This window comes from Protopterus annectens, chromosome 7.part0, assembly GCF_019279795.1.
Source record: "Protopterus annectens isolate FY-2018-M chromosome 7.part0, PAN1.0, whole genome shotgun sequence".
In the NCBI taxonomy this organism is placed as follows: Eukaryota; Metazoa; Chordata; order Ceratodontiformes; family Protopteridae; genus Protopterus; species Protopterus annectens.
Window position 1 is genome coordinate 1,999,185,644 of NC_056739.1, and position 12,889 is coordinate 1,999,198,532.

At 34.4% G+C, this 12,889-nt stretch overlaps 1 protein-coding gene across 3 annotated transcripts in view; it reads right to left on the reverse strand.

The window, feature by feature from the left end:
- Positions 1-12,889, reverse strand: part of LOC122807296 (collagen alpha-1(VII) chain-like) — a gene marked incomplete at its 5' end in the record, with an annotated part of 1,562,855 nt that overhangs the window by 751,734 nt on the left and 798,232 nt on the right. For all 3 annotated transcript variants that reach the window (XM_044078425.1, XM_044078422.1, XM_044078423.1), the window contains 1 exon segment: positions 12,822-12,857. In XM_044078425.1, coding sequence (XP_043934360.1) covers positions 12,822-12,857 — 36 coding nt within the window.

The following is a 12,889-nucleotide window of genomic DNA, read 5'->3' on the forward strand; positions in this document are numbered from 1 at the left end:
GAAACTATTCCCAGCGACCACCATATGGAAGCAACCAGGGAGGTCAGAAGATAATCTCTCGAGTACTGTAGCTGTAAGGCCACAGTATTTTTTTAATGCAAAAGGGATTATATGATCCATGGTATCAAATTCCACTGAGAGATCAGGTAGGACGAAGACAGGGTACATTTGTTGATCTCTTTATTTAAGGAAAACATCTAACACTCATATGATGGTAGTCTCAGTGCTATGTCTTCATTTAATAACATGTACTAACTAGGACTTACCATGCCACAGGATGTCATACATAATTTCATCTAAGAATGCACAACCTTCTTAATAAACCTCCCTGTAAATGACAGGTTAGAAATAATTCTCCTGACTGGCTTGATCAATGGTTTCTTTAGAAGGGGGGATCACCAAGGCCGCTTTTATGAATGAAGGGAACACCTCTGTTCTCAATATAGATCTCTTGATATGGAAAATGACTGAACCAGAGCACTCTAGACTGGCCATACTAGTCTTGAAGGACCAGGGTCCAGACAACTCTTCCCCAAAAAAGTGTGAACAATTCATATCCAGATCACTAAACACCCTAATGAGTGAGCCATTTTTAAGCGATTGCCTAATCTTGGTAAAGTTATCCATCAAGAACCATGTAGCTTTTTAACAATAATTTGAAGAAAAACAAAACATTCCAAATTGTAGTACAGACTGAACTGTACAGCCTGCCAGTCATCTGTATAACTGCAGATAGATAAATGGATGCAGCAGAGATTTCACTACACACAAATTATGTCTTTTTATGTAAAATCTCTCTTTAGTAGGCAGCATGGTGCTGAACCAGAATAATCTTACCTTTCAGAATGCTAGACTTTGGCCACTCAATAATAAATTTTATAAAAAAATGAATCTTGCTTATCAGCAAACAGATTTATCTTTATTAGCTTTTATTTCTTAAAGACTTGGTTGATCTGCAAATTATGAGCACTGGAACATTATAAAACTGAAGACTTGGTTGAGCTACAGATTATGAACACTGGAACATTATAAAACTGTTTTTTTTTTTTTCATTTCTGACATAGGAATATAGGAACAACTCTAGTCAAGTGATCACAGGAAACATAAGATGCTTAGCCATATACATATTTAAAATAGACACGCTTAGATGTTTTTGTCACCCTTTATGAGGACTTAGAGAATACATGACCTGTATAACACCACCCTAACTAGAAAACACTCTCCAGCTGTGCTTTGTTCTTTAGTGAGCATAAAATTAAAAGAAAAAGTAAATAAAACAAAAAGAAAAATATGTGTGTATGTATTTGTGTGAGTGACAGCATAAGTAAAAAACTGAGAGAGACAGGGGGAGGATATGGAGTGAGAGACAAAGACAATGATAATGCTGACTGTAGCAGGCAGTCCAGTACCACAGATTCAGTAAAACACTAAGAGATATGAAACTGTTAATGTATGGCATTATTGATTAACTTTAATCCTGATTTACCAGAAGACTCAATGGACAGTACGAAGTAACAAAACCAGGGAGATGGGAAGGTTGCAATGTTTTTTTCTAATTATTAATTTGCTAACGACGAGGGATCTGATGTTGTGTTCAACTAAATGGTTATTAAGTGTGTGTGTATGTTTGTATCTATGTATATGTGTGCAAGTTTTTCTGCCTATGATTCTTAATGATTTAGTGTGTTTCTGTGTATGTGTGTGCGAGACTGTCTGTGCCTCTGTATGCGTGCTTGTATTTGTGTGTGTGTTTAGACATAAAAAACTTATATGACTTATATTTTCGGTGTAAAATGCTTCCTCCAACAACAATTACATATACTATAGCAAGTTTGAAACATTAGTCAAAGGAACTATTTTAAATCAATAATACAAAGAAATTACACACAGTAATAAAAAAAAAACAAATACAAAATACTTTAATAAATAGTCTATTCTCTAAGTGCAATAATGCCTTACAGGGTGTGTGTGTGTGTGTGTGTGTGTGTGTGTGTGTGTGTGTGTGTGTGTGTGTGTGTGTGTGTGTGCGCCCATGCACACGAGCATGTGTGTGTGCTATTGCCGAAATAATGGCCTTTCACTGGTGTAGAAGCCATCCAACTGTGGTGTCGAGCCCCAGAACATGCCCAGATGGGCATTATTTTCACAATAGCACACTCCCTGTAAATCATTGTTGCTTGCTTAACAGTAATCACTTTCCAAATCAGGCAGTACCATACAAGATAACCCTAATGTATTTTGTGTCCACCCATCCATCATCAAGTCTAGCCTTAAAGGCGGAATGAGTACTACTTTGCTTGACCTGTCATGCTTTTTCCATAGGCTCGGACTACACTGAGTTAGGAATTTCTCCCTCCAGTGAGTCTTATTTGTTGGTGCAAATTTAGGTCTCCAGTATGGACATTTGTACAGTCACTGGCTTTGTAAAGAACTAGGAGGACAAATAGGATTGTGTTTTCCATTGCTTGAAAAACAAGACACAGATCACATTGAAGCAGCTAGGATTTATAGCCTTTGATTGATTTATTTTTATTACAAATTAATGGGGTAGTTTTAGTTGAGTGATAAGCTTGGATATGTACATACCAAAGACGTTTCTGTATTCTATAATGGGCCTGATAAGGGAAGTGTACAGAGATAGGATGACATATGCAGTGGGAGCAAGTGTTTTGCTGAACACTGCTATACTACACTTTTTTTGCATTTAAATGAAGACTATTTTCAGTACACCAGGTATGTGTATATTCCAGCCCTGCTGAAATAGTTTGGTATCACTGGCTTAGTGAATAATAGTGCCAAGTATGCAGTCGTCGGTAAACTTGGTCAACCACACTTCAGGAATATCAGTTTGGATGCCTGGAAAATAAATGCCAAGTAGGACAGGACCAGCATTGTCATCTGTAGTACTTCACTAGTTACAAATTTATGTTCCATGAGGGTACCAGCAACTTTTACTACTTGGTATCCATTGGATAGCCAATTTGTAATCCAATGGACAACTAGGGGTTTACATTACATTTTTTGGAATTTTTCAATAATGCCAACATGGGTGACAGTGTTGGCAGTAAGCTGTACAGGCAGAGAGACCACTGTTCACACTGTCTACAACCTTTTCAAGGGAGTTTACTAGGTTCAGAAGACAGGACCCGCTCTTCACTAAACCAAACTGAGCGGGGGTCTAGGTTAGTTAAGTTTCCTATTGCATAAATGAGCTTTGTTATGATATGTTCCATAGCTTTGCATATAATATGTTTGGTGATACTGATGGGCCTATAAATACTTGGATCTGCAGATGAGTCACAGTGGCTGTTCTCCAGGCATCAGGCACAAACCCTGTGGACAGGTTGAGATTGGAAACTTTAAGTGGAGGATAGATAGTGCATACTTGGCAATGAAAAGAATGCAACCCAGTATGTTTTTTGGTCACATAGAGATGCTATTTTAGCCTTTTATATGGATTCTAAGACTTACTGCAAAGTGATTTCTGTGTAAAGTAAATTTTCAGCATTACTGGGTGCAACAATGTGGGATGGCAGGATAAATTAGTACTCATATATTATACAAAATACATACCATAGTATCTGGGAAAGGTCCCCAAAGTGTCATGACTCAAAACTACACAAAGTAATACAAGGCATTCCATCTTACATTAGGAATTCAGGTGAATTTTTAACAAAGTTGAACAATGTGACTATTAGAAAGTGATTCCCCGGGATACTGTAGTGGAAATGGAAATTTGTATTTCTAGTTGTACTGAGTTTACCTCAAACACATATACTTGGTGTGCTCATCACTGAGAACAGTTGCAAAACATTTTTTACATTTAATGATGAGCTTTTCAAAAAAGTAAAAGAAGTAGCACCTTCATTTGTCAGCTTAATTTTAAATGAATTGAGAAGAAAAAAAGGCATAATTTAGACATTTACAGTGTGCTATTTTGTCAGATTTTGTTTAGTGCAGCCAAAGTTAGAAGAACAAACTCATACTACATCATCAGAAAACATTTCTTAAATCATATGTAACACAGTATGAACGTAAGATTTTACAAGCAATAACAGAACACAAATCACTATAAAGGAGAGAACGACGACACTGGCAATGAAGGATTAAAACTTTATCTACCAGAACTACCTCATCTATAAAATATTTGGCTTATCATCCAAACAATAATGAGCTAATGTAACAATGCCCATTAAGAGATGGTTGTTATTTTGTTTGTCAGATTTATTGACATTTTTTATGGAGCAGCACCTCAGTGGAAAAAAAATCACTCCGTTAAATGGTAGCTCAGATTTCTCTTTTTTTTTTTTTTAATTTACTTGTATTTTAGCGCTAACAGACTAAATTTTTGGATATTAATATTAACTATAATTCAGGTACTAAGACCTTTTCTTCAGACATATACAGAAAGCCAGTGATTGTGAATAATTACATACATACCATTAACACCCACACTTTGCATGCTAAAAACCAGGTGATTAGAATATGTAGCTTGATGACAGTAGTTTTATAAAGAACCTAGTTCTGTTTATGCTGTTTGTAAGGGGTTATGATTAAAAATTTATGTCTAGCAGTTTGGAAGAAATAATAGCGGTAGAGCAAGAGTAAAGGGCAAAGGTTAAACAATATGTATTCTTTCCAGTTACCTACAGTGCAAGATGGTGGGTGAATTAAATATATTGTTAAAAGTCATTGAAATATGTTGCATAGATACTCAGGTATTATCAATACTGGGTGACAATTCCAAGTTTAATGGGAAGAAACATTACAACATTAAGATATATGCCAAACATTGATCCATCCCCTTTTCACATAGATCACAGTGTTCTGACATTCCTAATATACGTCAAGCCACCTATTAAAACTTGATGCGATTTTAAGGACTTTTGCAGGTTAGCCATGGTCCTGTGAACAATCATCTAATGTTAGTCATCCGGGACTATATTAGCTCCCATCTCGCAACCTACTGGTGAATCATTTGTAGCCATCTACAACACTTTAAAGTACTGCACTGATAAATTCATCCCAGTGAGGCATAAAAAAGTGAAAAATTCTGCAATAAACCTAAATGGTAGAGTTACAAAATGAACAAATTATTAAACTAAAACAAAAGAATGTGCACAGCCTTCAAACTTTACCCAAACTAATGCAAAAATATTATAGTTAGTGCCACCCAAATTGAACTCACTAAAAAAAGGAGAAGTAGAACCTACCCCTTACAAAGAAGCTTCACTTGTGATAAAACTTAGCACCATAACAGGGAGCAGTAATACAGACTTCTACAACTACCTCTGAAAAATGATGGCAAGAAACAAGAACACATCTTGGTACAACAAAATGCCATTATCATGAAAGAACCAACAGACAAAGCAAATAAACTAGTAGATGCATTTTGAGTTAATACGAAATACACACCAAACAGCCAGTATTCCACCAGTAACTCCTTTATTGCATCAGCGATCTGGTACCTCGGCTATTCGCCTTCAAGGATCACATTTTAGTCCACCATAACAGTATGTTTTTATATCATTTGATTAGAAGCAATTAAGCAATTAAACAATTACAATTTCATTTCAATAAAGGAATGAGACTTGTTTAAAGTGACCTTGCAACAAAATATTAAGTCTTCATTTAAAATATACTATGTATATAAATACAAAAATATAAATACATCTACACATTAATCCATATTCTATCTATTTGTACTCATACAAATTAATATATATGTATGTATGTATGTAAGTATAATATAAATAGTGTGAATAAATATTATTTTTTTATATTATTTTTTAAATTATTTTATTTTAATAATAATAATGATGCTAATGGTAATCATAATAATTATTGTTTAAATACCCAATTCCTGATTTAGGCCATAAGGTTTTAGAGTATTAAATTTTAATATAAATCTGGTTTCCAATTCTAATAATTTACACACAATATTATCTCCCCTTTGAATAAATGGTCTCCCTAAAACACTGAATCTTAAAGTGTTAGAGCAGCCCCCATGTTTGTCAATGAAATGTTTAGCTACTGGACTAAATTCATTAGAATTTCTTATATCTTTTAGATGTTCCAGTATTCATATTCTTACCATCCTCTTGGTCTGTCCTATGTACCAAATATTGATACAGGAACATCCCAATATATATACAAAAGTAATGCTTAGAAATATGATTTACCTTATTTATAGATTTTACATCAATAACTTTATTACATATACTACAAGAGCCACAAGCAAAGGTGCCTACCTTAGCAGAAATAGGTTTTTCCAAATATAACAAATTATTATTTAATATTTCCTTGAGAGTCTTTCCCCTCTTATATGAAAAAGTTATAAATTTGGGAAATAAGTGACCTATAGATTCATCATCGCATATTAAATACCAAAATCTCTTGACCAATGATGTAAGTTTGTTAGAAAAATTTGTAAATTTAGTTACAAAAAATATATTCTCAGCATCCTTGGTAATTTCATTAGTTCTCAAGGGCTTTATAGTATTAGTTCCTGAGATTGATCCCATGGAATTTATACCCCTAATATTATCCCAGCATTTTAATAATTCATTTCGATTATATCCTCTGTCCAACAGTCTTAAAAATACTTTATTAAGTTTGTTTTCCACTTCAATATCTCTACTAGTGTGATCATAGATTCTTTTGAACTCCCCATATGGTAATGCTTTCAATAAATGTGGGGGGTGCATACTGGTTGCGTGCAAAAACATATTTACTGATGTATGCTTTCTAAAGGGTCTAAATTCTATCTTACCTTCTCTCTCAAATAGAGTCACATCAAGAAAATCAATCTTATTTCTATTAACCTCATAAGAAAAGGTAAGATTTTGTTCATTATTATTCAAAACTTCAAAAAAATCAAAAAATGCAAGCATATCCCCTTTACAAATAAAAATCAATTCATCAATAAAACGTTTGTACAAAACCACATTATTTTTAAAAAAATCAGTTGGATAAATGAACTTTTTTTCAAAAAAATCCATGTAAATCACAGCATAGGATGGTGCATAAGCTGCACCCATTGCAGTACCCCTCACTTGCAAGAAATATTCTTTGTTAAACAGAAAATAACTATGGGTTAAACAAAATTCTAATAAACTAATCAAAAAGCTGGTTCTGGGCCCCTCACCTAACATACTCAATATGGATTCAAGTCCCCATTTAGTCTCAATATTGGTGTATAGGGACTTTACATCAATGGTGACCCAATAATATTCATTATTCCATGGAATTTTTACAACCTCATTAATCAAATCTTGTGTGTTGGAAATGTGAGCAACTACTTTATTCAAATAAGCCTTAAGCTGAAAATCCAAAAAAATATTTACATTTTCCAAAAAATGAACCTACCCCTGAGACTATAGGTCTCCCTGGGGGTTCCATTAGATTCTTATGGATTTTAGGTAAGGCATATAAAATAGGTGTAGTAGGATTCTTTATATACATTTTATTGATGTCAGCTTGTATAAAAAATCCTAAACGTTCACCTTTTTCCAACAAACATAATAATTCATCATTGTAAAGTTTAATAGGGTCACTTTCTAATTTTAGATATTCATCTTGGTTAGACACTAATGTATTCACCATTTTGCAGTAATCATTTTTGTCCATAACAACCCAGTTGCCACCTTTATCAGCACATTTGAAAATATAATCTTTTTTTAGCATTTTTAACTGTTTTAAAGCTAACCATTCTTCTTTATTTAAATTAAACTGCTTTTTTTCTTTGACAAAATCCATATAAGAGATCTCAGTTTCCCTGAAAAGAACCTTCTGAAAAGTAGCAATAGCAGGCACAGATATGTAAGGTGTAAATCTATTTTCAGTATTTTTAAATTTAGGCATTGCTAATTTACCATATCCAGTTAAAAAAACAGTATCTGAATAACTTTGTATGTCACTTAGTGCATCAATGTCACAATTCAAATCATCCCCTTCATAGTTATAAATAGATAGATTCATCAGACTCTCATCAAGTTCAGAATTATTACATTGCTCAACAGAGTTTTCGTTCAAACCATTAATTAACATAGTTTGCTCTGAAATTTTGTGAAAATAAACTCTAAGTAGCAGTTTCCTGATAAAGGTCTTAAACTCTAAATAAATATCAGCTAAAGAAGGGAATACTGTTGGAACAAATTTGCTCCCCTTATATAACACTTTAAACATATCATTGTTTAAATTTAAACAAGACAAATTAATGCAATTAAACATTTGCGCATCATAGTTCACAGGGTTAGACAAAGTCACATCATTAAGCAAACCTTCATTTAAATCGATTACGTCCCTTTCTTCCGTTTCTTCCACTTCCATTTCTCCCCTTGTCTGCATTATTGCTTTGAAAGTCAATGTTCGTGGAAGTTGTATTCAGAGTTCCATCAGCTGTTTCCCTATCAGGAACACTACCGTTGTTCACAGTTTTGGCAAAAGACACATTTCTACTGGTATTTCGTTCAGTAGAAGAAGCGGAAGATGTAGAAAATCCCCTCCGTTTGGAGTAACTGTTCTGGCTTCTACCCCTAGACCTGCTGCGTCCTGTATCACGTTGCCACGTGAACAAATTACCCGTCTCATAGTCCCTGAGGTCACGAACAAGTTTGTTACGCTTTCTCTGCACTATGTCAGTCTCTAGCTTGTGAACTTTTTCGTTAATGCGCATGACTTGGCTTCTGTAATTAGTTTCAGCCACTAATTCATCCTGCAAAAGTAAGATCTCACTTTTTAATTTTTCGTGAGATCTTTGGTTTCGTTTAACTAAGATACGGAGCCAACCCAAAGTACAAGAGAGGGAGACTTGCTTTCACTCGTCAATTGCATTTGGAGTTAATTTCTGGCCATAAAGGGGAAAAACATGCACTGTTCCTCCCTGAAACACAACACTACATTAAATTACATTTAGAAATATTAACTTTGCCTTCAGTAAAGTGAGAAAGACTAGTTCTGTGGGACCAGAGAAGGTACCAAGAATCCTAATCTGAGCAGACACTGGTAAAATACCATTAAAACTGACTACATCCTTGATATCTACAAGCAGGCTGCTGCAGTCCCATTCCAAAAAGACAGCCCCTCTAAAGATCCCAGTAATTACAGAGCAATCAGCATATTGTGCAAGGTGATGGAGAGAATCATCCTGGAACTTAGACACAGGAACACACTTTCATGATTTAACCCAGTATGTTTTCTATTAAGGGCAAATCCTGTATGCTTGACTTTTTTTTTTTTTTTTTTTTTTTTTTTTTGAGGATGTGACTGCTACCCTACATAAAAATGTTATCTGTCCATGATCTGGCTAACATGTTCAACACTATGCACATTATTGATCATGGATAAAATCAGTGATCTAAAGAAAAATTAAGTTGTAATACCTTTTTTTAAATATTATTTTTTGATCCCCATGGACTGCATCTTTACCAGCCCAGCCCTCAGTGCGCCACATCCACATTGGGTCTACCAGCCATTCTTCTATCCCTTGGACTTACTTCCAATGTTGCTGGGGTCAGTTGTGGATCTTAAGGGTGTCCTGGAGGCTTGTCTATTTGTGCTTCCATCCATGAGGGGTTTGTTTTATATGCCTTACTGACTTCTATTTTCCCCTCTGCCCCACACTCATTGATGGCATCAAAGGGCAACTCTCTCCTTTGGAACACACCTCACTTTAGGGAGTGTCATCAATGAGTGCCCCCCCCCCCACAAAGGATGAATGTTACCATCCCTCCCCTCGACTATGTCAATCACCCAAGTCACTAATAGAACCTGGGTTGCTGGGACATAGTCAGGGCTATATTGCTCTAGAACACTGGGGCAACCCAAAGTTGCAAAAACTTGGGTCCACAATTTGCTAGATGGTCTCACACACACAGGACATAAAATGTAAAGAATCCTTATCTTCACTATCGCCTACCATCTAGCTCACCAAATATGCAGACAACTACAAACTGAGGAACATTGTCCTTTATCCAGATGATGCCACCTTTCAAATAGCATTTTACATTACACATAAATTGTACTGTAGAAATTAGCTTGCCTTCAGTATAAAAAATACAATATTCTGGAATCTAAAAAAAAAAAAACATCATTCTTATACAACAAAAAGTTGACAAAAATAGTAAAAAGCTTGGAGCCCATGTAGATGATGACTCTTCAGTTGATAATACTATAGTCACTACTTTCCTCAAATCATATAAAATTCCCATCATCCATGGGTTTCATATCCATATCAAAGAAGAAACTGCCTTTATTCCAGTCTTTTCAGACTTGTTATATTATACGGTATTCTGTTTTGAAACACACTCTCACACCATCATATGCACCTGGAGATGGTGCAAAGATTCCTCACATACAGCTTATTCAACATTAACACAGTATGCGTACCACAAGGTTTAGTCTTAGGCTCACGTCTATTTAATGTTTGTTAATTACACATGCAAAACCACATAAAACATAGTGTTAATACCATATGTAGATCACTCCACAATGATATCCTTAGCAGACACAATTGACACACTACAGTCAGTGACACACAACCACTCAGTTTTCTTGTAAAAGGGCTAAATGATTCACATCATCTTCTAAATGCTAAAAAAATTTAAACTATTGTGATTCAGACAGCAAAGGGTTCAAGAAAATTAGTATAACATCTCTAAATAATGCCCGTATATGATTAGTGACCCGTATAAAACTATTAGGAGTAATAACAGAAGCCATCCTAAAAGTTTGACCATTACATTAACAATGTTGTAGCCAAAACAAACAAAACACTGGGAATAATAATCAATGCCATACCTAACCTAAGTGACCTGCCCATAGTCTTTGCAACCCAAACTCTATTACTTGTGTTTTATGCTTCCTCAGTATTAAAAAAAAAGTTTCAAAACAGTAGTAAAAAAAAATTGAAATCTCCAGTCATAAACCTGCACAATTTTCAGCCAAGGCTCCAGGTACAACCCACCATTGTACAATTCTGAATACAGCATGCTGTCTCAAGCTTCATAATCTGCTAGCACTCCATCAAGTGAAGGAAGCTCACAAAATCTTATACAATCCTGGCAAATGCCCAGCTACCCCAAACTTCACAGAACAGTATTCCCTTCAAGAACTCTCACTTCTCACTCAAAACTAACTTTGTATAATGAAGTCATCTAAACACTTTGCATACTTATTATACTCTACCTCAGTAGCTAAAATATGAAAAAAAAAAAAACAAATGAAATAAATTCTGAGCTCAATCCCAAAATATTTCAATCTAATTTAAAAAGACTATATCATAAAAAAATGCATCACACATACTTAGTATGGCAAATAAAATGTTAATAGTTAACACTTTTTAAACAGAACATATACTATTTAATGATTCAGTTTATACCTCACAATATTTTATCCATACGCCTAAAACTTAAGAATTATCTTAAGTCATTATTTCATATTTCTCTCTCTACCTCTTTCTCTTTTTACACCCCCTTTTTCTTTTTCTACATCATTATGTATCCTCCAGCACTATAGCTGCACTTATTTCTGTTCTGTCTCTCTATATATTCTACTAACTTTTTCTTTTATTCCTGTAATTATTCACTTTATTCTTTATTTTATAAGCGCTGGGTAAAAGAAAATTACTGGAGTTAATATTTGATGTAGTACCTTTACTAATATTACATTAATTAAAAATTATAGTACCTTAATTATGTATTTCCAGTCTATATCACTATTTTATTTATAAATGCAACATTTTTTCTCTGGGCTACCCCACTGAAAGGGGCAAAAGCCCACCTGGCCTGGCCTGATTAACAAATGGAAATAAATAAACAAATAATAAAAAAAATATGTTAGTGAATCAAGACAATGAGGTGGCAAATGATGAAAAGCTGTAAAACAATTTATTTGAATGGTACGTTAGCGCTTTCACAGTAATAATACTGCTTTTTCAGACATTAAAAAATTCCATTGCAAACATATTTAAGTAATGTTAGAAATGTCAAAAATTTTAGATTCAGTCCCTAACATCAATCAATTAAAACCTCTAACTAATTAAAAATACCTTAAAGGTATAGCACTTTGATGGTCATATTAACATCACTTACAGATATGTCTCATCCTTAGGAAAGGATTCATTGGCACCTTGTCATTAAATCCCTTCCCTTTATCTGCTTTTAACCTAATAATCCATTTAGCTTCCTGCACTTCTAGGACGTTTTCAATATCACCCCCACGTTCATTGGACACTATTCTCTCCATCATTAAAAACGTAAATGTATGTGACCTACCATGTGTACTAATATGCTTTGCTAAAGCATTTGTACAATTATTTTTCTTAATGTCATATAAATGCTCCCTGATTCTGTCTTTAATATGCCTGTTAGTTTTTCCTACATAGAATGACTTGCAGGAACAAGCAGCTAGATAAATAATGTCTGTGGTGTTACAATTAACCTTACAAAGCTGACTAAATAAACAAATAATCCTTTTAACCTATGAACCAAAGGGAGGTGTTACACAATTTAGTGGTAAAATGAACTCCATTCTTTACTGTAGTCCCATTATAACTGCATTCTTGGCCTGAGGGGCATAAAAAGCTTAATGTCTGGCTCTGCATTTGTATTAGATATTATAAATTATAGGAGCACTGGCTGTGGTTCATCAATTATAGGAGATGTAACAAGAAGCACTATAAACTCTTCTGTAGCCATTCTGTTGGCCTTATATTTACAGGTCCCTTGCAACCCATCTGACAGGCAAAACTAAAGATTAATCCAGATGTTATCCAATAAACAGGATGCCTTTACAGACAAACACAAAGGAGCATTTCTTACCGATTCACCTCGTTCTCCCTTCTCTCCCCTTTCTCCCTGTAAAATTAAAAAAAAACAGCTTTAAATAC